At 46.7% G+C, this 26,240-nt stretch overlaps 1 protein-coding gene across 2 annotated transcripts in view; it reads right to left on the bottom strand.

Annotated features, from left to right (window-relative positions):
* Positions 1-26,240, bottom strand: part of UNC5B (unc-5 netrin receptor B) — a 211,525-nt gene that overhangs the window by 53,030 nt on the left and 132,255 nt on the right. For both annotated transcript variants that reach the window (XM_077350505.1, XM_077350504.1), the window contains exon 2: positions 14,465-14,686. In XM_077350505.1, the coding sequence (XP_077206620.1) occupies positions 14,465-14,686 (222 nt within the window). The remainder of the gene's footprint in view (positions 1-14,464; positions 14,687-26,240) is intronic.

Below are 26,240 nucleotides of genomic sequence, written 5' to 3'. Positions count from 1 at the left end.
TCTTGGTATTAAGACATAATCTACTGGAGAACAGCTACCATCCCCCCAACCCACCAATAAACAAGACTCTTAACGCCACATAAAACCAAAACAATGTAGGGCACAAACTGATGTGATCATCAAACACTACAGCGGACAGCAGGGACAAACCAGAGATTATAATTAAAGAGGCAGACAAAGGTAGAGTTGTCATCATAAATAGATCAAACTACATCCGGGAGCCTCAAAGACAACTCTTAAATACTGCTTTTTACAAACTACTGGACTCAGACCCCACACAAGTATACAAAAACAAACTAAAGATTATAAAGCAATTACCCCCTGCATATTCAGGAATACATCCTTTCAGGCACACCATAGGACCCTCGACCAAGTACCTTTAAACTTCTTCCCAAAATACACAAACCCAGTAACTGAGGATGCTCTATTGTCTCAGGCACAGGCCCTATCACCAGGGGGCTATCTGGATACATGGATGCTGTTCTAAGACCCTATGCCATCAACACTCTGAGTTAGGCATGTATTCCGGCTGAGAACTATCCAAATCAGGTGTGATTCGGGCACAAATTGACTGAAAACAGTCTGAATCACCAAACACCATAGATTTGTATGGCTGAAACACAGCTGTCCGAATCGGCAGAAACATTTTGGATGTCTCCTAAGTCAGGGGTAGTCAACCTGTGGTCGTCCAGATGTTCATGGACTACAATTCCCATGAACCCCTGCTAGCAAACGCTGACAGGGGCTCATGAGAATTGTAGTCCATGAACATCTGGAAGACCACAGGTTGACTACCCCTGTCCTAAATGATTCAGCCATTAAAGTCAATGGCGCCATTAAAGCTAAAGGGAATTTTTCCATTTCCGTCTCCTCCAAGGCCTGGGGGGGGGGTGAGTTAGAGGCTCCAAACTTTTGGTGTAGCTTGAAGACCCTTATTAAACAGAGAAAGAGATCCCTTAAAGGTTTTTTTAAAAAAATCTTCAGTGTTGTCGAAGAGCAGGGCTCTGAGTGTCCTACCTGAGCAGTAGGGCAAACGAAACCGGAGAGGTCACTCAGTGGTCACTTGAGGAGGGTTAGCAATCAATTTACACTTCAATTTGCCCTACCTGAGTGAGCAGAGGCCTGACCTAACCATCTAGATGACTTCAGCCCCACTGAAGGAGAAAAGCATATCTACATGCCTCCAGCTACCATCCTAAATATACCAAACAATCCTTTGTATACAGCCAGGGTCTATGCCGCAGCTACTGCTGCTCCAATCCTACAGGCAGAAATTCTCACCTAAGGGATCTACAAAAAACGTTTAGAATGAATGTATTCACCTGATGAAGCCAGGAAACAGAGACAGAATGGCATCCAGAGAAAACCTGTTGTAAAGCAGGTCCAAAAGAGGCAATAATAGAACATCACTAGTGGTCACACATACCTCTCAGTTCAAAGTAGTTCAATGCATGATCAGTGACTTACAACCTGTACTTGATAATGACAGTCCCCTTTCATAAGTACTGGGGAGGAAACCTTTTCTTCCATAGACCTTTCCTTCCCCAATCTCAAACAACTCCTAACCCACAATAATCCAACATCTAATTTGAATACAGATGCTGGTATCAGAGCTTGCAATAAACCCAGATGTCAACTTGGCTGCCAGATAAACCCAGATAATACAATCATTGGACCTAACAACGTTAACTACACCATTTCAAGCTTAGTCATCTGCTCATCTTTTAACACTGTGTATGACAACAATACCCTTCAGTTTTCTACATAGGGCAAACAGGTCAAACGCCAAACAATAAACAGACACAAATCTGACATCAAGTATCATAAAAGTGAGAAACCTGTAGGAGAACACTCCAAGCTTCCCAGCTTTCAATGAGTGACCTCAAAGTAGCTGTTTTATTTCAACTTCAGGAACACTCAGAACAATGGAATCCCCAGGACATAACAGGGATATTGGTTTCTTTTTCTCACTACATATAATAATCTCATCCAGGTATTCTCACTAGTCCCACAGAAGGGTCATATATCCTGCTTTTAAAATTTCTTAAAGTAGATTGCAATGTAATGAATAGCAGAATGTACTGTAATTTGGAATGGCAGATTGGAACGTACTTCTCTGGTCTGGGAATAGGGGAGATATTTTACACAGCCAATCGCTTCACTTCAAATGTTGTAAGGTTGCCTCCATGCTAAAGAGGAGACTGATGGAGCATAATGGCAGGGTCTCAGTTAATTATTTCAGCATTCCACAATTAAGGATACATCTGACCATCAATCTTCAATTTAGACAAATTTATTTCCTTCATTATGTTTCCCCCTAGAATTAGATCCTGAACAAATCGTAACATCCAAACTAAGCTAGTTATTCCTGTTTGATTGTTGAATCTGTAAAACATTTTCATTATGCTGTATGCCTATTTACTGCTCCCCCTCTGCCTATATGTATGGACTGGTAAATGCCACTTCACTGTATATGAAGAAGTGCATGCACACAAAAGATTATATCTTGAATAAAATGTTGTTTTAAAGGTGCTACTGGATTCAAACTCTGTTCTACAAAAGAGTAATAGGAGCCCTGTTTGGGAAATGAAGCTTGTACTGAAGTGGAAACAGCAGCTTCATGGCTAAAGAAATGATGGAAAAAATAGTGACTTTGCACACTGCAAATCAGATTAAACCCAAGAGTGCAGAGCATTCAGGGCTTCACACTATGGCTCCCACTGCTATCTAAAGAAAGCGCCTCCCAGTCTAGCTAGTTTGTGTTAACTGAACTTCATTTTATCACTGACTGAGCTCAGCCAAGCAAATTCCATCCCCCAGGGCATAATGCTCTCGTTTGAACTCATGCCAGATCGTTATGGTGCCACAATGGGGCCACAAGAAGAGAGGCACTTATTCGAAGGCTCAGCAGTAAAAGTATCCCGTGGACTGGAAGCGGAACGGCTCTGATCTCCCCAGTTTCTTTGGGAAGACGTTGACCCAAAGGCATGGAAAGTAAGCCGAGGGAGGGAAATGGCACATCTTTCCAAGAGAAGTCACACAACTTTGTGACATTCCTTAGAAGCAGACACCCTTCATGTTTCGCACCTTTTAAAAACCCTGCCATTATCTAACATAACGTAAGAGGCAGCGGCTGATCTTTCTTGCAGCCAGGCTGCAGTTGGTTCATCAACGTAACTCCACCGTGCTCTTCTTGGGCCTTCGTCAAGCAACCCAACACTCAAAAATGCACCAAGAGAAACTTCTGTTTGCACAGAGACAAAGTGATAGCAAAAGCTTCACCAAACACATTTCAGCCTGTCAGAGACACCAGAACGGAGTCTTACTCAGTGCCCTTACCATTTGCCATGGAATAGCTCCAAGACCCCTCAGAACACAGAAAACAAACAGGCCTCCGGTTATTTATTTATATACCGCCCGCCCCAGAGGCTGTTGTCAGCCAAGAATTAAGGGATTGGGTTTAAACAGAGGAAATTATGCCATGTACCAAGTGTGGCCAAGATTCCTGGGAAGGACGAACCAATCTTTACATACACTCAAGAGGCAAACAGTGCCAGCTGTGCTGCTGTCACTTCTCACTCACAGAACACCCCCGTTGCTCCCATAACCCCTTTCAAGGAACAGTGCTGGGCTGATGCCCATGGAACCAGAGTTCAACTTTTCAATGCACTTCCGCAGCTGAACTCTCTGGTCCTTCTCTCTGCTTTCCTTCCTCCCATGTGGCCAATGGGCAGTCTTGCTTGCTATGTGGAAGGTAGGAAGACAGAGAACAGGACCCAGGTTGGAAGTTGCAGTTGCTTTAACTCCTGCTCTAAGTCTAGCAGTAGACACGCAGAAAGGGAGGCATGGCTCAGTGGCAGAACATATGTTTTACATACAGGAACAGTTTCAATACTTGGTATCTTTGGTTTTAAAAGGTCTTGACCCCCTTGGATAACGGAAAGAGCAATGGAATGAAAAGTATCAGGCAAATGAAACCATTAGCAAAGAATACTAAAGCTAGGGTTGCCAGCTCTGAACTGAGAAATACCTGGACATTTTCTCCAGTTATAATCTTGGTAGTCTAAAAATCAATTGTAACAGGAGATTCCCAAATACCACCTGGAGGTTGGCAACCTGACATAGAGCTATTAGGTCTGTCTAGGTCCTGATATATACTCTGTTCAACAAGAGCTCTCTGGGATCTAAGACTTTCTTTCACACCACCTTTGACTTGACCCTTTTAACTGAAGATGCCAGGGATTGAACCTGTGGCCCTCTATGTGCAACAGATGCTCTACAAGTGAGCCATGGCTCTCTCTGACTTCATATATTCTCTGAGGACAACTTGGCAAACTAATTAGAAAAAAGAACTGGATCCCTGTACCTTTAGCAGCAAGTTTCACCAACTTCTCAGCCCTCCATGACACATATCAATAAAAATACCGTCTTCCACGCAGCACTTAAAACACAAGAGGCCTTTTCTTCCTTTGCACCTCATTTTTACACACTCATACACAAAGGACTTCTTGAAAAGACTCTGTTTCCACTCTTGAATTATATTTGGCCCAGGTGCCAGAAGAAACCAGTGAGGGAAAAGCCAATGATTTTGGAAGACTGGCTGTTCTTTTACAGGCCTCATCTTCACTGGTTCTTCTTCAGCCATTATAGCACTGCTAAGTGGCAGACTACCATTTTAGCAATTTGTTTACAGCAGGACTGAGTCTTGAAGGTATTTTTATGGCCTGGGAAAAGATGCAGTTGCGAGAAGATGTTGGGAGTAAAAATAGGAGTGATAATGGATAGCATCTTAGTCTTTTAACATGTGAGGAGGAGAGGAGGCAGTGGCAAATGAAGGGAGCTGAGAATTTTAAACCCTATGAGGGGAACAGGGTGGTAGGCCCAGCAACCCAGATATTTATGTTAAACAGATAGCACTTCAAGTGATAAAAGAGGCTATTTCAGGGCAAATGAACTTTTATTTGAGGCTGAGCAATCTACAGCCACCAAATGTGACCTTTTTCCACACCTCAGTGCTGTCATTGTTTCCCAGAGAGCAGAATCCCCAGATGATGCTACAACTTTGCACCACCCCTTCCAAAAAAGGGCAGTTATTTGGGAGAATGTTTTTTTCTTGAACTTGGGTCCAACCCTCTCCATGTGCTCCACACTGCCTTTGAAAAAAGGGGGTTTGTGGCCATGTCATCATGTACTTTGCCAGCGAGCGAACCTCCTCTTTTTTTGTGCAGTAATGTGACAACATTCTAACATTGTAAAAAAAAATGTGGCTGGCTGTGTGGTGGGGAACAGCATGGTTGCTGCCATTCCAAAGGTCCCCTGCTCCTCCTTAGTGGCCAGCTATTAAAATGGCTGGCAGTTAGCAAACTGGATACACCCATTAAATAATTATGAAGCATGCTGCATGGCTCCTTGGTCAATGACAGAGCCACCTTCCCCCCCCCCATGCAGTAACGTTATAACATCACAACATTGTAAAAAAGGCGGGGTGTATCATGGGGAAAAGCTTGGTGGCTGCTATTTCAAAGGGTTGCTGCTATTTCAAAGGTCCCCTTTGTCAGTGACAGAGCTTCCTTTTTTGTACATGCAGGAATGTTGCAACATCATAACACTAAAAAAAGAAAACACACCGGGAGTTATAGAGCAGTGGTCCCCAACCTGCGGGCCGCGGCCCGGTGCCGGGCCGCAAAGGCCATGGCACCGGGCCGCGGCTCCCTCTCCCCGCCCCGCCCCCGCAGTAAAAAACTTCCCAGGCCGCAAGCTTGCGGCCCGGGAAGCTTCTTACTGCGGGAGGCGGGGAGAGGGAATCAGGGCCGGGCCGCGCCTGTGCGGGCCACGCCCGCTCGGCCCGATCCGCGGGCGCGGCCCGTGGGCGCGGCCCGATCCGTGGGCGCGGCCCGGGCGCGGCTCGCGGGCGCGGCGTGGGCGCGGCCCGATCCGTGGGCGCGGCCCGTGGGCGCGGCCCGATCTGCGGGCGTGGCCCGCACGGGCGCGGTCCGCGGGGGCGCGGCCCGATGCCCTGCCGGTCCCCAGCCTCGGAAAGGTTGGGGACCACTGTTATAGAGGGAGGGGTGGCAATGAAGAAACAACACAAGCACATAGCATCAAAACCTACCCACCTAAGGGGAAAAAAGAAAGGAAATAAACTTAATGGATGGGTAATTGCATGGAGAAGGCTACATGAAACCTCGCTGCCTGTTTTGTAACCATGTTACAACGTTCTATATTATAATGGGGAAAAATGTGTTGTAATGCAATGAACGTTACGCTTAAAAGACAACAACAACAACCGGATTGCTCAGGGGACAACCTGAGAGGGGCTAGTAGGCAGGCGGAACATAAAACACTGATGAGACAAAATGGCAGGGCAGTGGGTATCTAAATTTCAGTCCTGGAATTCCTCATTGGAAAACTGCAAGTTAAGATTTGAAGAGGGAAAATCACTGTAAAGGGGGGCTCAGAAACTGTGGAATCTACTTCTTGGGAGGCAAAATTCTGCGTGTAAAGTTTTGCATTGTTCAGTTCTTTAAGAACACCAATGCAGGGTTTTGCTCTTGTGTGGAAATGGCAAGCGAGAGCTCTTACAGAGCCAACAGCAACATTCCTGCCAAAATGCCACCATTACTGTGGACTAGGCCTTGGCCCATTAAGTCTTCTCTTTTAGTGCAACCTTCATCACTTCACTGTCACACTGAAAATCAGTCTAAATTCAGCAATGCACGTAAGCATGTGCTTTGACCTTACTGCCTTAATATAGTAAAACCTCGCTGTCCATTGTCTACAAATGAAGAGTGGAGTGAATTGGGTAGCAGTTAAAGCCACTGTTTCCTTTACTTCCCCATTGTGTTGTGTTTGGGAAGGGGGCAATCCCAGTCTCATTAGACTAAAAGGCCTGCGGATGTTTATGCCCTCAATAAAGATGAGGCAGCTTTAATGAATATGGTGGGTGGGGATGGATAAGAGATTTGACTCTGTAAACAGCTGCCGTTTCAAGTTATTTTATGTGGGGTCTAGGAAGCTGCCATTTGATTAATAAGAATAGGTCGGAAAAATACCCAGCCCCATTATACTTCAAGGCATGAATTCAAATTCTTAGACCATTTCCGCATGGAGGGGTAAAATGCAAGTGGCTTCCTGCTTACAAATGTAGGATGGTAAATCTCACATTTGCAGCCCTCCTCACAGGAAACCCCTCTCTCATTTTCCCTCTGCCCCTTTGCAGCTCCCTTTCATGGCTTTTTGCCTCCTGACGAGGCTGCAAGGGAAAGCAAAACGAACTTCTCCCTCCGCTCCTTGTCTTGTCAATCACTGCACTCCACCAATCACAGCACAGCAGTTCTCTCATGGACTGAAACTTTCTCCCCCCCCCCAGCCCTGAAATGATTTTTTAAAGCACTTCCATGTTGCTATGCAGTAATGCCTCAACACAGATGCATTTTAAATAAAAATCAACACCATTGCATTGTTATGGAGAGATGCCAGAATAATACAGCATTCCCCCCTTTTTGGAATTGTGTTTTTTTTTTACTTTATTTCTTTCTGGGTGGATTTCTGAGATGTTGAACATGGTCCCTGGAGGCCAGAAAGATATTTTGTGTAAATGGTTGGTTTAAAAACAAAGTGCTCAGACCCCAGTATGATTAGGAGATCATGTATGCTTGATCACCGGCTCCCCCCTTTTTCTCCACCTCCAGAAAACACAAAAGGGGTTGTGTTTTGCCGGCCTGATCCCCAACAGACTGTGGACACTTTAAAGAAGATTTTATTTCACCTTTGACAATGTAGGTTTGCAGTTGCACTGCAACATGGACTGCACCATTTAAAAAAATACTCAGAGCATGAAATGGAGAAGGGAGGACAGGTGCAAGGGTGGGTCAAAGCTGCTGAGACTCCCCTACATACGGGCTTTCCCCTGGCTGCTCGCCAATGGGATGTGTGATTTAGGGTTGTAAATCCAGTTTTGGCAATTTCCCTAATTGCGATTAAAAAATGGCCAAAACTCGACCCAGCTACTTGACAGCCTCAGGATGCAGCCAACGTCATGTGGAGGGGGCTCTAAAACCCACCAACATTCGAAGGCTGTCCAGATTCCTTCTGTTGAAATGGTCTAAAATAACAGGCGTGGCCCACTCTATGGGTAAATGCTGTTTGCTGTTTACTTTCCAAGCTCCAACCGAAGGCTAGAAAGTTGGATTACAAACTGACTCTCCCATCTACGTCCGTCCTGTTAATCCTGCTACAATTGCTACATCTAAAGGGCATACATAAACTATGAACTACAACCATAAGTCAGCTTTATAGTGCTGTCCTAATTTTCCCTCAAAGGATCCTGGGAACTGTAGCTCCTGAGCATCTTTAGCAATTCCTGTTTTCCCATTCATTGGACCATAATTTCCCATGGTCCCTTGGCAAAAGGGAACGAAAGGGGCTAAAGTCTGAAATGTAGTTTACACTTCTCCATAATACATTTTTATGTTTATCCTGTTTACAGTATGTTGTCATTTCCTTTTCAGACCCAGCGGTTAGGTCTGAAGCATAGAGTAGAAGCTCAATAATAAATAGTGAACAGGTTGTTGGGGCAGGGAGAGGGACTAACAGAGTGGCTTCTCAGGGTAAGGAAATACAGGATGCACAAGTGAAGAATGAAATCAGCAATATACTCATCCAGAACACCCGAAGCCAGTCTTCGTCTTGAGGACAGGACGCTGCTTGTTTGTTTTCAGACAACAACAACACAAACATACATCAGAAATGATAACTGTGTGTGTGAGTGTGTGTGAGTGCGTCTATTCTATGCTGAGCTCTTTGAGGAGGGTGCCATAGTTTCAGAAAACAACGCCGTCCGGTCAGAGGTTAAAAGATACACAGTTTCCTGAGCAGTCCTTGTAATTATGCCAGTGGCTCTTAACCTTTAATCCTCTCCTGTTCAAGTGAACAACATCCTCCTCAAATACCTTCCAAATCGGAAGTAAAAACAGACACAAGAACAGCACTTCAGAGAAAGCCACTCTATGCAGGCGTGTTTGTGATCCTTTTACACAAACACATTCAATGAGATCCTTCCAGCGGCCAAGTCCTTCCTGTGAGGGGTGATGCTAGAAGAACTCTTGAGCCACAAGTCTTTGCTGTCTACAATCCAAAATCCGGCCATTAGTCCAGAATGTCCCCCAGTACTTGTACATCGCCTTCTGGGGTGGGTGAGAGAGACTTATCAGCACACTCTGACTCGCACAAAGCCCTTGTTTCCCTCACTATGCCCCGTTTGTGCCTCCACCTTGGTCTTTGCTCTCCTGCCTCTCTGATTCACTTTCTAACACATCTGGCCCCTTTAGCTGGTGCGACAGTAACACAGTTGTGATGGCAAGACTATGCAGCAAGTGGTCCTCTGGGACAGCGTAGCCTCTTGCAAATCCATTTGATATTCATGCTGGCAACTTCTATCCTAATTAAATAATTTAGTCCTCGAAGGCATTTAATGTGGACTTTTGCACAAGTTCAACAGTGCAGCACGGACTTATTTAATGGAAGCTTTAATTATAGTTATATATTCATTCTGGCCTTATTTTTTAAAAATGAGGAAGAGAGAGAGAGAGAGAGAGATTGTTGCCTTTTGGGAAATAGTTGCATATCTTGCAGCCAATTTGAGTAACGAAGAATCATGGAGGCCCTATTCTTTCTACGGTTCATTCTTTATATATAGTAAAAAGAAACACAGCTAAAGACAGATCTCTGCCTTCAATATCTGCCTAACTGCAGGATTAACTGGAGGGGTATCCAGATAAGGGATCAGATTTTGTAATCTATTTTTTTTTCAAGTCAGATCTCAGTTTCTATTCCTGCTCTGAACTCCTAACTCTTGTTGACTTGCAGGTCAACTGCAAGGATTCCTCTTGAAATCTTGTGAACATGGTCAGCTCAAATGGATTTTTAATACAAAATCCAAGAAGACAGAAGAAGGGGCTGACAGAATATCCTGCACATACACCCCCCCCCCTTCCCCAGCGTATTTAAAGTCAAGAAGCATCAGCCATTTCTCAGTCATAGAAACGCTCCTGCAAGGAGTCCCTCATGCAAGCAAGCCAGGTGAAGGCGTCATGATACCCCCATCACCTTTTGTCCTGCAGGACTCCAAGAGCGGATTTTACAATGCCTAGGTTGTGTCATGGCCCAGCCAGGCTTAGCTGAAGAGTCTTCAGATATAGAGTAGGAGATGGGAATATTTGCAGAACCTGATCTGGGAACTGGGGCTGCACCTGCAGGATCAAGACCCGAGCCTTCTAGAATTGCTGCAGGATCAGGCTCAGAGGCTCAGGAGGTACAGGCAGACTCAGACCCAGAGCCACAACCGGGCACAAGTGCTGACATCCCCTAGTCCCCCTGTGATAGGACAGTCACAGGACTCCTGGCACCAGATGACTCATCCCCTTCACCTCCTGATCTCTGTGACCAGCGTAGAAGGCTGCGTGCCAGTCTGCAGGAGTGGAGATGAAACAGCAGGCTGGCAGCTCAGGGTCGAGCTCCCCGCAGCTACAGCACAGATTTCTTGCAGGAGTCAGGTTGAGACACAGCCCAGCTGCACGGCAGTGGCTCCAGCAGGTGGGGCCTCTGGCTAGACAAGGGTCTGGAGACAAAGCTGCAGTGTGGCAGTCGCATTGTGTCTATACTCCCGTGCCCCTGACCGTGGTCCTGTGTTTGAAGTTTCTACACTGACCTCAGTTCATGTTTCTGGATTTCGTCTTCTGCCTGTCCCTTCGGACTGGGCTGCTGGAGCTTGTTTGGGACTTTCGGCTTGCAACCTGGTCTGCACTTGGACTTAGGCTTGTGTGTGTAGGCAGGTCAATGATAGGTTGGTCGGGAAGAGTTCTGAGCTCACAGCTTCGAGCCTGGGAATGAAGTCTTTGGCATCTGTTCACAAAGCAGATTTGGAGCCACCCGCTGGCCCTGCTACTCACTGTCCTGCTGTCGTCCTTTTATCCCCTTTCTTCGTGCCTCTCACTAGAGCTGCCGTTGCCCCTCTCTGTGTTTCGTTCTGCCCGCAAGCACACACTAGCGCCCTGACAACCTTGTCCACTTCAGTACACAAATACAGCAGGATTCTTGCAATAGTGTTCATGTAGACATAGCAACCAATTTTGCTTTACATGCAGAGGTTTGCATGAAATTTAAAAGAAAGGAAAGCATGGGTCACGTGAAAGGTATCGGAGGGGAGAGGCACAAGGAGCAAGCACTACGGACAGCAACACATGATGTGAGACCACCGCCCCTGAATAACACCTGTCCCTATGTGCCGGCCTGCACGGTGGGCACACACAGGATTTGGGCAGTTAGTGCTACTGATAAAATAAATACATAAATCTCTGTTTTTATAACTCGCCTTTCCTGATCTGCTACAATCTCTTCCTCAAGACAACTGCAGGTGCTTGTTTCCAGTTTCCCAATACAATCCCATGTTGGAAAGGTACATGTTGGGATCTACAGCCCATGTGGCTTGCCTGCACGAGTTCCTTTGGGAACACAACAAAACCCAGCTGCATGTGGAAGAGGCAGCGTCGATGCGGGGAGAGCCAGTGTGGAGTGGTGGTAGGCTGTCCGGCTGGGATCAGGGGGATGGCGGTTCAGATCCCAACTCTGTTGTGGAAGATCATGAGCTGGCCTTGGGATGGTCACATTCCCTCATCCTAGCCTATCTCATGGGGTGGTTGTTGTGAGGGTAAAGAGAAGGAGGGGAGCAGTGGTGCAAGACGCTTGGGTTGCCATTGAGGAGAAAAGCAGGACAGTTTGGTGTAGTGGTTAGGAGTGCGGACTTCTAATCTGGCACGCTAGGTTCAATTCTGCACTCCCCCACATGCAGCCAGCTGGGTGACCTTGGGCTCGCCATGGCACTGAAAAAGCTGTTCTGACCGAGCAGTGATATCAGGGCTCTCTCAGCCTCACCCACCTCACAGGGTGTCTGTTATGGGGAGAGGAAAGGGAAGGCCCAGGAAAATAAAGGTAATAACTGTACATAGAAGAAGAAGAAGAAGAAGAAGAAGAAGAAGAAGAAGAAGAAGAAGAAGAAGAAGAAGAAGAAGAAGAAGAAGAAGAGTTGGTTCTTATATGCCGCTTTTCCCTACCCGAAGGAGTCTCAAAGCGGCGTACAATCACCTTCCTTTTCCTCTCCCCACAACAGACACCCTGTGGGGTGGGTGAGGCTGAGAGAGCCCTAATATCACTGCTCGGTCAGAACAGTTTTATCAGTGCCGTGGCAAGCCCAAGTTCACCCAGCTGGTTACATATGGGGGAGCGCAGAATCGAACCTGGCATGCCAGATTAGAAGTCCGCGCTCCTAACCACTGCACCAAACTGACTCTCCAGTTGGCAGGGGCTCATGGGAATTGTAGTTCATGGACATCTGGAGAGCCACACTTTGGCCATCACTGCTTTAAGGGGTCACCATACGTCGGTTGCAACTTGATGACAACCATCAACTTGATGTCTCAGGAAAACTCACAAGCAGGCTGGAAGACAGTCCTAGCTTTCTGTTAAATCTGACCCATGCAGATGCTGTCCTTCTCTGGGCTGCGACACAGACCAGAGATTTGAAATAATGAGTGTGGGCTTTAATACTTCTTTTGAAGCTTCAGGTTCCACATCAATGCACTGGGCACCAACACTGGAACGGAATTTAAACTCCTGCTAGTTATTTGAGGGCCTATCTGATAAAAGCCCAAGGAGACACACTCCGTGAAGCTCTGTTCACAAAGGGCTTCTAACTTCCTTAGTCTGCAATCTTCTGTAAATTATTCCCTTGCTTCAGGATAGCCTTAAAATCCTTGAAAATCCCCTGACAGCCTCTTCAGCATAAAAGTGAACTTTTGGACTGGATTCTTTGGGGGCTCCCTACTGCTAACCTTTTGCCATGGCAGAAAATTGACTGTGTGTGCCTGCTGGTTGTTTTCTTGTTCTTAGCCGGGGTTTTTTGATCCATGTCAGAATTTTATCTCCATCTCTCTCAGATTATCTACTTTTCTTAAGAGCCTCTTGAAAAGTGTTTTACTGAAGAGTCTAATTAAAATATACCTAATCAGTGCCGTTATGTATTGGCCTGTGGGTTGGAGGGGAGCTACATATCACTTATAAACAGCCCTATTAGAGCACATTTCCAGCTGAAGTGGGCCTGTATTAACTGCACCAGCCTGAGCAGAGATGCAAGCAAGAAAGCACAATGCTTGTCCACCGCTACTGATCTTCTCAGGGAAGAACTCCACATCAGCTGCCACTGAAATACAGTTCAAAATCTCAGCTCCACCACAGTGCACTGACTTTGCATAGTCTTCCCTTGAGTTCTATACCCAACTCCCACTGGATAGGATCCCGAGGGCTCAATTACGTGGCAGGCTGGGGGTTCTTTTCTCTTGGGAGGCCTCAGTTCCAAGCAGCATAAGTGTAGGGGCTTTTCAGCCTACCAATGACATCAGTTTGGTCTAGTGGTTAGGAATGCGGACTTCTAATCTGGCGAGCCAGGTTCCATTCTGCACCCCCCCACATGCAGCCAGCTGGGTGACCTTGGGCTCACCACAGCACTGATAAAGCTGTTCTGACCGAGCAGTGACATCAGGGCTCTCTCACCCTCACCTCCCTCACAGGGTGTCTGTTGTGGGGAGAGGAAAGGGGAGGCTACTGTAAGCCACTTTGAGCCTCCTTTGGGGTAGAGAAAGGCGACATATAAGAACCAACTCCTCTTCCTCCTCCTCCTCCTCCTCCTCTTCTTCTTGATAAGAAAAGTCTCTGAGACGCCATGGGCAAATAACAGATGCCTGGGCCCATTTCAGATCCAGAATATGGCACTAAGGGGGAATATTAAGGGGGATATTTAAATCTCCTCTTCTTTTGCAGTCCTGGATGCCTGATTTTGAGGGAGGAAAGAGTTATCTTCACAACCTCAAGTGGACAATATCTCATTTCCTACTTTGTGACTTTTAATCCTTTGCTTAGTGAAACCCACACCCAGGCATAAGGTCTATGCCCTTCCTCTAGTTGGAATAAGCTGAGGAATCATCCTGTAGAATGCAAAGAATCATGCTGGAAGCAGACTGAAGAGTGAAAGGGTGGAGGCGGGCATAGAATGTTGCACAGAAAATCGGAATGTGAAAGAACTGCAATATGCATGACTGAACAGAATATGAAGAGTGTCCCACAGGGGGCATCGAGGAGATACATATCTAGCATGGTTAAATTAGGAACTTCTTGGGATTCTCCAAATACTTTCCTCCAGTGTCAACATTGGCTCCTTGGAGACTTCCTGCTCCAGACAACAGACAAAATGAACAACGAACAATTAGACCGGCCTATTTCTCTCCTATCCATAAGGTTGCTTCTCTTCTAATGAAAACTCTTTTGTTCTTTTAACCACCTGGTGCTCCCAAACCCACTGCACGTTTAAACTCCGCCAACATAGAAGATGGCCTAATCCACAAGAATTTCTCACCTGTGACCTCGTCCAACCTCTCGGCGGTGAGATGGTCGTTCTGGTTCACCCATTCACCGTTGCATTTGAAGTAGATCTGAGTGGCAGGATTGGCTCTGCAGGTCAGCTCCACGGGCTTGTTCTTCACTATGTAGGCATCTTGCGGCTCCAACAAGAAATGGGGGAGAGATTCTGCCGGAGCCGATGGGAAGGAATCCGGCAGCACGTCGCCATATTCAATCCCTGCAATGAAAGGAGGAGATGAGTGTGAAAAGGGTGTGTCCTGCTGCTGCTTTAAGCACAGTGCCCGACAGCAACACCCAGTGTCTGCCCTTAGCTTTCAAAGAACAGCATCTGTTTCCCAGCAACCCACCTTGGACTCCTTGTTAATTGCAAGCTCCTTCACAAAGGCTCTAAACCTTCTTAATTTTTCTTAGCCCTGAAACATTCTTCAGGCTTCAAGAAATCCCAGAAGTGGCACAATCATGCAGAACATGGTTGGAAAGCATAGTTGTGCACATGTCCACCTGGGGCCCCTCCCCTCCCCACCCCCTCCAGGCTCACCACTGGCCATTTTAGGAGGGGGAGGCGTGTCAAAATGACCATATAGGGTCCTATCACCCAATACACCTTTAACAAACTTTAAATGTATATAAAAATTTAATTAACTGCCACCCATTCAAGAAGCCCCCACTCTAAACAAACTATCTTTCTTTTGTTCCATTTTTGCTGCTTAAAACGTTTTCACGGCCATTCGGTCCTTCTGAGCCTTGGACACAACATTTTTAAGCGAAACACAATCCAGGAAGCAAGCCACTTGGCACGGCCCACCCTATAAAACCAGCTATGGGTTCAAGTGCATCCTAGTTCTCCACTTGCTGATTCAGAAGTAAATCTGTTCTCGGTGCAATGCACTCATCAGAGTCCTGGGAGACAGCAAAATGGTCCAGAGGCTCAACTGCCAATCTGAAAAAGCCTGTAGCAAACACTGCCTCTGTCACAGCCTCTTTAAAATCAGAGTCCAGTAGCACCTTTAAGACCAACAAAGATTTATTCAAGGCGTGAGCTTTTGAGTGCTCAGTCTGAGGAAGAGTGCTTGCACTCGAAAGCTCAAGCCTTGAATAAATCCTTGTTGGTCTTAAAGGTGCTACTGGACTCTGATTTTATTGTGCTACTTCAGACCAACACGGCTACCCACTTGAATGCAGCCTCTTCAGGCAGGCTTAAACAAGCCAGTATCACCTTTCTGTTTCAGTCACTTCATTATGGGCAACAGGAGGACAGAAACACCTTACAGTGGTGGTTATCAACCCCCGGTCTGCGGCCCGAACCGGGCTGCGAAGGCCACGTTACCCGGCCACCGTGAGCCGCGCCTGCCTCCCCTCCACACAGCGAGAAGGAAGGGAAGAGGCAGGCGCGGCCGCCGGCATGGCAGCGATGCAAACGCGCATGCACGCAGTTGCCGTGCATGTGCATTGCGCCCCTGGTGGCGAAAACGCACATGTGCGGCAACTATGCTTGTGCATTTGCGCGCAGCTGCTGTGCATGTGCGCGGCACCCGGGCCGTCGGCTCTCCCCTCAACCCCGGAGGCGGTCCCTGACCTCAGAAAGGTTGGGGATCGCTGCCTTACAGGGCTGTTGTAATGATGACTGTGGGACTGCCACTGAAGTGTTTCGAATGTGCAGGGGTAATCAATCTGTGGTCCTCCAGATGTCCATGGACTACAATTCCCATGAGCCCCTGCCAGCAACTGCCTCATGGGAATTGTAGTCCATGGATGTCTGGAGGACCACTGGTTGACTACCCCTGTTCTAAGGCACTATACCAAAGATGATGGGATGATTCTGCCCAAGTGGGCACTGGATGGCCCGCCTTAGTGCGTTCTTCCAAGCCCATGGCAGATATTCTAATTCTGTCCCAGGAGCTTAGCCACAGTTGCAGGATAACATTGGAGCCAGGCAGGCAGGCCGGGGGAGCCATAAGATAACTAGGTCTGGGTGCCTCATTCCTGGCTTTGAGTCCTGAAGCGAAAAATGTGCTCAGGCTTTTGGGGAAACGCAGCCCGTACCCTGCGGGTATCTTCACAGCCTGAAATGCACAGGAGGAGCCTCTGGGGAGGGACAAATACATAATTTGTTTTCTGTTGGGGAAAGGTCCAGGGAGCACCCTTCTAATGCTGCGGCCCTGAAGAGTAAAGGAAAAAGCTTCTTAAGTACAATATAGGGCGAAGCAAAATGTAAAGAAAGCATTTCACAGCCAGAGAAAATTCTGCACTCGGCAGCAGCAATTTTGAAAGGGATTACAACACAGATACAGCCTGGGCTCCAACTGCACCCAGCTTTTGCTTAACTAAGTGGAGCAAGGCCATGATAAGGCAGGCATTGTGAGCCATTAAAACCCTGCAGAGCTCTGCTTGCTGGCAGAGCCAAGGGACGCATTGTGCTCCCGTGGCATTTTGTCATTCAAGCATGGTGTGCATTCACTCTTCTTGGCACCCTTGAGGGTATTCCTGAGCATGGCAGGGAAAAGAGGGAATGTGCGTGCCACAGTGACACCCGGGGGCTGAAGAAAACTAGTTCACAGACGTCAGGCAGAGCTTGTTTCTCAGGTCTCCTCTGATGGGGTTTCCAAGAATAATGGAACACTTGTGGTTTGGGTTGAAGAAGCGGGCTCTTGGGTAATATGACGGGTTATGCCCCAGAACTGAACAGCATTGCACCCTGAGATGTGTTGCACCAGTGTCACTGCCGCTTCCACGCTATTTTCTTTTTGTTTGCAGAGAGAGAGAGAGAGAGAGAGAGAGAGAGAGAGAGAGAGAGAGAGAGAGGGTGAAAGCCAGAGGAGGGAAGAATAGCAGAAGGAGCAGAAGATGAACCCACCTCCAAATTGGCATCACGATTTAAGAGGTTCAAGACTGAAGACTACTGATATATGGCACTTATACACTGGGCCCGGAGGAATTAGGCAGAAGCCAAAAGACCACCAGGAAACGAAGACTGCATATCAGAAAGGCTTCACTTCCAGCCAGCCATTCAAGGGCCATTCTTTTCCTGGATCTCTTTCTGCAGGGACAACCAGGGAGGACTTGGCAATGCTTTGGCATCTCCAGTACAACAGGGAGAAGGGATGCCCTAAGAAAACGCCGGTAGCGAGGGGAAAACCTGGGATTGAGAAGGCAGCCGCAAGTTACAGGAGCCCGCCATTGAGGTCCACAGCTTCTTTAAGGCCAGATTCTAGGAACAGACTCCTGAAAGGAGGAAGAGGAAATCCTTCTGAAGCCTTCTGAACAACAATCAGCCTGTGAAAACTCACATGCACACACGCATGCGCGCGCACTCACACACACAAGGTCAGTCATTTAAAATCCATTTAGGGAAATTGACTTTCCATTTCCACTTTAACACAGCACTAGGGAAAGCAGTAGGACATTTGTCATAATCCATTAACTGCTCTTTTGGAAACAGTGAATTAAACTCCAGGCTAATTTCTCTCTCACTGTATCTCCCTGCCTCTCTCTCTCTCTCTGTTTCGGGCTCTCCGTTTCTCTCATGCTGCCTGGTCTCCTTTCCTCTTTGTAGCTGCCAGCCGTCCCCTCCCTAATTTCATTTGCAGGTCTGTAATTTTCTCAGCACCCTACCAATCGCACAGAGATGCAGAGTAATTAAGGCACTCAATGCCCTCCTGGAGAGCCTGCCTGAGCCACCCCACAGTCCCAGCCTGGTGCAGTTTGCGGAGGACCCAGGAGTGCCCCAGGGTGGAAGGGAGGGGGAAACAAAACGGGGTGTGGGCAAGATTATGTTTCTCAGAGGAATGGGCCATTTTGGAGCTAAAATTGGAAATGCTCAAGTCCCAAAAAACAATTATTATTAAGAAGAAAATGCTCCATTGTGTCAGTCCCATAGCTCAGCAGAGTCGTGTGAGGTGATTACAAATGGCTGTCTTTGATGGCCTGTGGTTTGGGCTTTGAATCAAAGCTGCTCATAGACAAGTAACCTTAGCAGGTGACTAGGAAAAAAGACAATGTGCATTCAAGTTGGACAAAAGCCAGGCTCACCAGAATTCTCCGAGCCAAATCACAAGGACCATTTGGAGATGAGTGAGGCACAGAAAGTCTTCTGTTAAGGAAACTACAGACTCTCTTGTGAATCTCCTGTCGTACCACTAGCACCAAATGAAAATAATTTCCTGGGTTAGTTGTGCAGCTTTAACTTGTAGCATTCAAAGCCAAGAAACAATGCGCCCAAATTGTTGGCATAGAATGTGCACTAACAAAGCTCATTTGAGCATACAGCTCCACTTCGTGCTGCTGGGAAATTCAGGTCCAAAAGTTGAACAAATCACGAGTCTGATGACCAGAAAGAAAGCTACAGAGGCAGTCTGTCAAGTGAGCTAGCAAAGTATCCCTGAAGGAGACAAACCATGGTTGGGGGGTGGGGAGAGAGAGAGAGAGAGAGAGGGAGAGAGAGAGAAAATAGTGCCAGGATGAAGTCCTAAAGAGCCATTCTCCAAACCTGGCCCCTTCTTTGTCTGCTTTCTCTGGTAACCTTTATATCCCCACCTCTGGTGGCCTCTATGCCCACCATATCTAGACAAGCAGCACAGTAATAGCTGGCTTACACCTCACAGACCCCACCTTGTTTTCTTTTCCCAAAACCTGGATGGGATCTGCCCCACTACAGACGCCATGAAACATTAATGTAAATAATGATGTAAATAAACGTTCTGGAAGCCGCTTGCTGTAATTATAACTGCCTGAGAGCTACAGCTGCCAATTCAGTCTTGGTCAATGCAACGAAATAGCACAGCCGTTCGTGTGCCCTCTGTCTCAGGGGCCCGGGGAAATGGAAAACAGGGCTGAATGTGGCTTCCATGGGGTGGGCAACTGTGGCCCTCCAGATGTTCATGGGCTACAATTCCCATGAGCCCCTTGTCATCATGAATAGATCAGACTACATCTGGGAGGCTCAAAGACAACGCTTAAATGCTGCTTTTTACAAACTACTGGACTCAGACCCCACACAAGGATACAAAAACAAACTAAAGATTATAAAGCAATTACCCCCTGCATATTCAGGAATACATCCTTTCAGGCACACCATAGGACCCTCGACCAAGTACCTTTAAACTTCTTCCCAAAATACACAAACCCAGTAATTGAGGATGCTCTATTGTCTCAGGCACAGGCCCTATCACCAGGGGGCTATCTGGATACACGGATGCTGTTCTAAGACCCTATGCCATCAACACTCTGAGTTAGGCATGTATTCCGGCTGAAAACTATCCAAATCAGGCGTGATTCAGGCACAAATCGACTGAAAACAGTCCTAATCGCCAAACACCATAGATTTGTATGGCTGAAACACAACTATCCGAATCAGCAGAAGCATTTTGGATGTCTCCTAAGTCAGGGGTAGTCAACCTGTGGTCGTCCAGATGTTCATGGACTACAATTCCCACGAGCCCCTGCTAGCAAACGCTGGCAGGGGCTCATGGGAATTGTAGTCCATGAACATCTGGAGGGCCACAGCTGCCCACCTCTGCCTTAAAAGATCCTGTCCATGCTGGGTGGGGGGAATCCTAGCGCAATCCCAGAGGCTAGTAACATACCTCAGTCTGTGTACCATCTCCCTGACTGCACCGGAGAAGCACAGATAAAGCACATAAATATTGATTGCTGTAAGCTCCGCTTCCCCTTCAATCTGCCTGAGAAAAAAAGGCATTTATGCTCTATGCCTGAGCTGCAGGCTGTTTTTATGACTTTGTTTTACAGCTATAATGCCAGGATCATTTATAAAGCAGGTTTGTATATAAAGAATGTAAACATTAGAAATCCATTAGTCTCTTAAAGTGCGTCTGGCAAAGTTCTCCCCTCCAAGTCACTTTTCCACCCCTCCCTTCACCCCCCCCCCTTTGGTAATCTCTGCACCCTCTTGCCAGGCATGGCTGAGGGGAATTTCAAAAGATTACAAGTAAAGATATATTATCCCTGGCCAGGGTTGTAATGCAAGCCTGAGGCTACCGATTAAGTTTCTTGTTGCTGTTTGCTTGTGCTGCTGGGCTCATGTTCTCTCCCCCCATTACCACCACCACCACCCCACCTAAGTTTTGCTTCTCTTTGTATGTTCATGGATAAAGCATCAGATTTGAAACCCCACGACGCAGGACTGACTGCACAACCCCTTGCAAACCAAAAACGCCCCAACCCCCTCCACCTAACACCATTTCTGGAGTCAGAGCCACATCCATTTTCTTATGAGCCTCCAGAGTTAGCACAGAAAAGATGTCCTTTAGCTGAAGGAGTATCCCTTACTCCAGCTCACGACAGTTCTATAGGATCTAGTGGATGTCCCCATATCTCAGAATATGCTTGCTCTATGCCGAGACCTTTTGTTGAACAGACTCTGCAGCTTTACCACTTCAGCAGCTGCATTGGGACCAGAGAACGACAGGTCAGGAAACCTTCCACTGCATTGTGGTCTCCAGCTAACCAAGCAAACAAAACTAACACGCCACTCTTATAACTTTGACTTTGCTTCCCCTCAGTGGGGTAGGCCTGACTAGCAAACTACCATTCAGTGAAACATGGGATGTGTAGTTCCTGAGAAGGAGGTTCCATGTGTCTACACCAGGGCCCCTCAACATAGTAACCACTGGCACCATGGCACCTGTTAACACCTCTCTTAGTGCCCACCAAGTGTTTTAAGAAAGTGGGTGTGGTCAAGTGTGGCTTTTGCCCAGCAAGGCTTCTGATTGGCTACTGAAGAGCTGATTGACTCTGTGGATTTAAAACAATGATTTGGCTGCAGCTGCCACTACCATACAGGGATCTTCATTTTGTGACTGAATGAAAGCTGCAGCTGACGTCTTCTAGCTGGTTCTGCCTCCTGTGGCGGCCATTTTGCACCTGTGCCATCCACACTGTGTCAGAATTCCAAAGGTACTTGCAGGTTCAAAAAGTCTGGGGACGTTGGTCTATATGTACTGACATGGCGACCACCAGGAAGAGACAGCTTTAAGGTTTGGGGCAGTGTTGGAACACAGAATGGGGGAAAGAACCTAGAGATAAAAATATGGAGTAGAACCCCTTTGATGTTCAGTTTGAGGTCAAAAACCCACCAGTAGCTCTGTCTGATCTGCCAGCTGAGTAGATCAGAAGAAAGGGGGAGTGATCAATATGGCAGATGGGCCTGTTGGGACTGGAGGCGCATGCCATAAATATGCTACTGCAGGAGTCCAAAGGGTACTGGAGCTCCTGCCCCTGGGCGTAATGAGCAGCAGGAGCAACATGAAAAGTGGCAGCACAGCAGTGCAACTTCTGAATATGGACCTAGAAGTGATGTCACAATGTCATGGCAAAGCTACAGGTTCTGGGAAATTGCTAGAGAATCCTCGCAAAACCTTGATGTCAATTCGGGGTATGCCACCAGAAGAAGCCATGATGTTGTGCTCTTAGACGCCACACCATCCTGCTCAGAAAAGTTCTCAGGAGTTGCGGGAAGATAACTGGCTACCCTAAAAAGCACTGAGATGTGCTACTGATGCGATCGTTATATCAGACGACAAGAATCAGAACAACTAGAACTAGATTTCACGGCATGTCCCAAGGCTACTATTAAAGCCAGCCAACCCGTGTCTCCCTCCCCCCTTCTCCTGTCTAACACCTAGCGATGTTCAACACATGATGTGATGCAATTGTGTTGTAAATTTCCCAGCCCCATAAGAGGCGGCGAGTGAAGTTGAATGTGCAAAGGGAAAACTTTTAGCACAATGACAACTTGTCACATGTGTTGTGATCTCTACTTCCAGACTAAACGAATGCCTTCATCATGTAGAAGGTTTGCTATTTAAAATGCCGAGTGTAACCTTTTGAGTCACACAGAATTCCTTCAAAGGCTTTACGTGGGTGCTTGCATTGAAATTTAAAAATAATAAATAATTTGGCACTTTACATCATACGACAGGGAAGAAAGTGAGCGAGCGAGAGACTTTTATACGTAGCATTTAAACTTCGAAATGCTAAAGGCAATGCTGCAACTCATACAAAAGGGAGTTTTCCGTTGTTCTCTGTTCCTTGAAACTTTAGACTATTGCTCTGCTTTTGAAACGTGACCTCGCAGTACTAGCTACCTTTCCTTCATCATGGGGATTCAAAGTGGATCCTGATTTGCGAATGCACGACCCAGTTCCTACGAGCATCAGGAAAATGCCAGTTGTCATCTTTTAAATACTTTAGTCTTCATAACATGAAGAGTTCTCTTTTCCGCCCTCTCTGCAGAGGAACTTGGCATCACAGGAGGACAAGGCTGGCTCGCGCCGCTGCCTCCGTCACTTAATGTGATTGCAAAATGTCACATGAAATAGCCCGCTCAGTTATTCGGCCTTGTAGGAGATGAAGGGGGGAAAGTAGGTGACAGACTGCTCCTCTTTTGCACAAGGCAATAAGCATAGCTTCCCAGGGGTACGTCAAAAGCTCATTATTAATCTAAAAGGAAATCAAGTCATTTTCTTTAGCCAAGTAGACTAGACACTCACTGCTTCTCTGATGATTATAATTGAGGTTATGTGGTCATCAGAAGTTGTGGGGTGTTTATCTTTTCTCTCTCTCTCTCTTTCTTTTGGAAGGCTGAAAATCACAGATGAGTCAGAGCTAATCTAGAGGAAATTATAGGCTTCTGGATTTATCCTAATTTTTAAAAACTCTCCTTGGTGTTCCATCTGCCTGACTTTTTTAGCAACCACAAGAAAGGAGAGCAGGCGTCTGTCTAATCCTAAACAGGATCGGAGGACATCCAGAACTGTTTCCAGAGACAAGGACCTGATGGCACCCGTGGTCCCCTCTCATAAACCATTGGCCTTGTTTATGCGCTGTATCACACTGTCAATCTTCTAAGACAGTCATGAAGGATCAACTCCCTGGCATTTAGTACATTCTTAGCTCTAACTGCAGCTGCTGAACCATCCAGCTATTAGAAGAGAGCAGGGGGGCTGACTCTTGACATAAAACATTCTACGGCCTGAAGAAGACTCTTGTTGTTCCTCCCTGTAAGCAACAAAGATGCTCATCAGCATCATCTGCACCCTAGCTGCTCAAGCCTGTGCAAGATCAAAACAGCAGGCACACTGGAATAAGCCAGGGGTGACTGTCAAGGGGAGGACTCTAAAGGGCTGGTCCGGCAAATGGTGGCTGGGTACCTCCAGGCTTGGTCAGATGAGGCAGATTTTCTAGACCCATTTCAACTTGCCTTCAGACTCCGTGTTTGAAATGAAAACTGCCCCGGCCACCCCAATAGTGGAGTGAGGTTTTGTTGATTCTTCTGGATCTGCCTCTCAGTGGTTTTTGATACCATCTTCCATAGTAACCTTCTGGACTGGTGTTCTTTCCTGTAATATCAGTACCAAAAGGCATTACTGGGGGATGCTTATTCTCACCCACACAAGATCCATGGAGGTCTTGTTTTAGCCTCCATACTTCTCAACAGCTACATGAACACAAACTCTTGTGTGAGATGCCACCAATGTGTAGATAACATCCAATTCAACTTCTCTTTTCTAATCAACTCAGGCGAGGCAGTGAATGCTTTGAAATTCACCAGAAGGAGGCTGACAAATGAAGCCCAGTCCTTGAGACACTGAGAGGTTATTGGTTAAGGGTTTAGAGAGAGCATGGGGTGAGGGAACAGTCTTTCCTGGAGGGGTCTGCATTCAAGCTGAGAAGGCCATTTTGCAGCTTGAGGATAGATCAAAATTTGCCAGACACTGCTATATATCCCTCCTTTAACTGCAGATGAATTCGCCTGGAGAAGAACCAGGGCCTTCTTATTTGTTGATTATGATGTTATCTGTTCAGTTGTGTCTGACCCTCTGTGATTCTACAGGAAAGTCTTCGCCATGCGCCCATCTCTGACTGCTTCTTTCAGTTGGTTCATGGTCATCCCTGTATCGGCTTTGATTGTGTCAAGCCAGCAGATCCTTTGGCGACCACGTTTCCTTTTGCTGCTGATCATGCCGAGCATTAATGATTTTTTGAACAAGTTTGATCACATGATGTGTCCAAAGTAAGTGAGCTTTATCCATCATATCTTAGTTGTAACACCCCCCCCCAAAAAAAAAATGCTTAATGGGCCATCTGATACGGAATCTATTAATTTTTCAATGCCACCTGAAGACAATTCTTCATCAGACCTGGGAGTGAGTCCACAAGAAGCTGGTGTTGTTGGCCCTGCAAGTCTTCTCAGTTCACAATACACACTTTTTTGTTTTTTAAAGCTGCTCAATAGGACCATGGGCTTAACAAGTGTTCCTAAGTGCTCACCATTCTTGTAGTTGCAAGTGTGACCTGTGTTTTCTAGCCCCTAAGCTTGCCCACTACAAAGGTGTTGGTGAAGTAATGGTCCCTTTGTACCTGGCCCAACTCTTCTACACAAAACACAAGATGGATAATAGAACTGACAACTGGGCCAAGAGAAAATGCTCATGCTGGGCCGGTTATGCAAGCTGCTGTTGATGTGAGCCACGACAAGGAGGGGGAAGAGATGCTCGGATAGGGAGGGAGGGTTGCTGGGGCGAAAGACGGGGAAAGTTCCACGTAGCTCACATTTATCATAAGTAATCAAAACAGCTTTTCAGACCCCTTCGTTCCCAACCCTTGCTCATTCTAGCCAGCCTGGCCACCCACTGCATGGGAAATCTCTTCTATTCTTTCCACTCAGCTGATGCTCTCAGTGGGGGGAGAAATCCATTTATTATTGGGGGAGGGGGGCTGAAATGTTCACAAAGCCACCTCTTTCACACAAGTTGCATTACAGGTTAGCAGACTGATGAGCTTGAGTTCTCTCTTCATTTTAAAAAGACAGACAGAAAGAGAAAGAAAGAAAGAAAAGCCAACTCTCGGTATGGAGTCTTGCATTTTAAAAATTATTAAAAATCCAGAGCCCAACAAAACCTGATGAAGTTAGGGAAAGCAGTTGTTAATTGCAAAGAAATACCCTTATGATGTATGGGTGGAATTTCAATAATCATAATTTAAAAACCAACTCCGTTCTTGTATCCCGCCCTTCCTGGTTGTTCAGGGAGGGAAACCACATGGATTATAACTATCAGAATTATATAAAAACCAGTATAACCATTGAAACATTTATATACATCATCAGCCCCATTTAGTAGAACTGAGGAGGGGGGCTTCCAGCTCTTTCTTGGGAAGGCAGATCTGTTTTCTATTCTTATTATTCTGTTTGACCTCAACCGTCGTCCTGGTAGAATAGCTTGGAGGCCTTGCAGAATGGGTTGAGGTTGCACAGGGCCCTGATCTCTTTCAAAAAGGCCCTGGCCCTGGTTGAGGCCAATCTAACTTCTTTGGGGCCAGGGATCCTAAGGAAGTTTTGGTCTGATAACCACAATGCTCTTTGGGTGGCATAGTACTGTCTCACAGGTATTTTGTTATCTCCTGTCTTGCCTTTTATACCATCTTCAAGAGATTTAGTGGTCAGCAGGGATCTGCCTTAGGTTTACAAACAGAGTTGGAAAAAAGAAGAGGGTGAGAGAATGGTGAGGAGGTAGAGGGAAAGCGCAGGGCTATCCCGGTCACAGCTTCACAGCAACTATTAGATCTGTGGGTTCAGCGAGGACCCAGACACTTCAGCTCCAATGTGAAGAAAACTTTTATTAACCAGGAGAAAAACTGAACTGCAACAGGGAGAACACACAGGCTTTATATACATATCCAACTGGTTCAGGCCAAGCCCCCTAGACTCATTATTGGTTGTTAAAGCACTCTTACGACTGGCTATGAAACACATT

Source organism: Paroedura picta, chromosome 8, assembly GCF_049243985.1.
Source record: "Paroedura picta isolate Pp20150507F chromosome 8, Ppicta_v3.0, whole genome shotgun sequence".
Lineage (NCBI taxonomy): Eukaryota > Metazoa > Chordata > Lepidosauria > Squamata > Gekkonidae > Paroedura > Paroedura picta.
The sequence above is the reverse complement of the archived record's forward strand: the minus strand, read 5'-3'. Positions and strand labels throughout refer to the sequence as shown.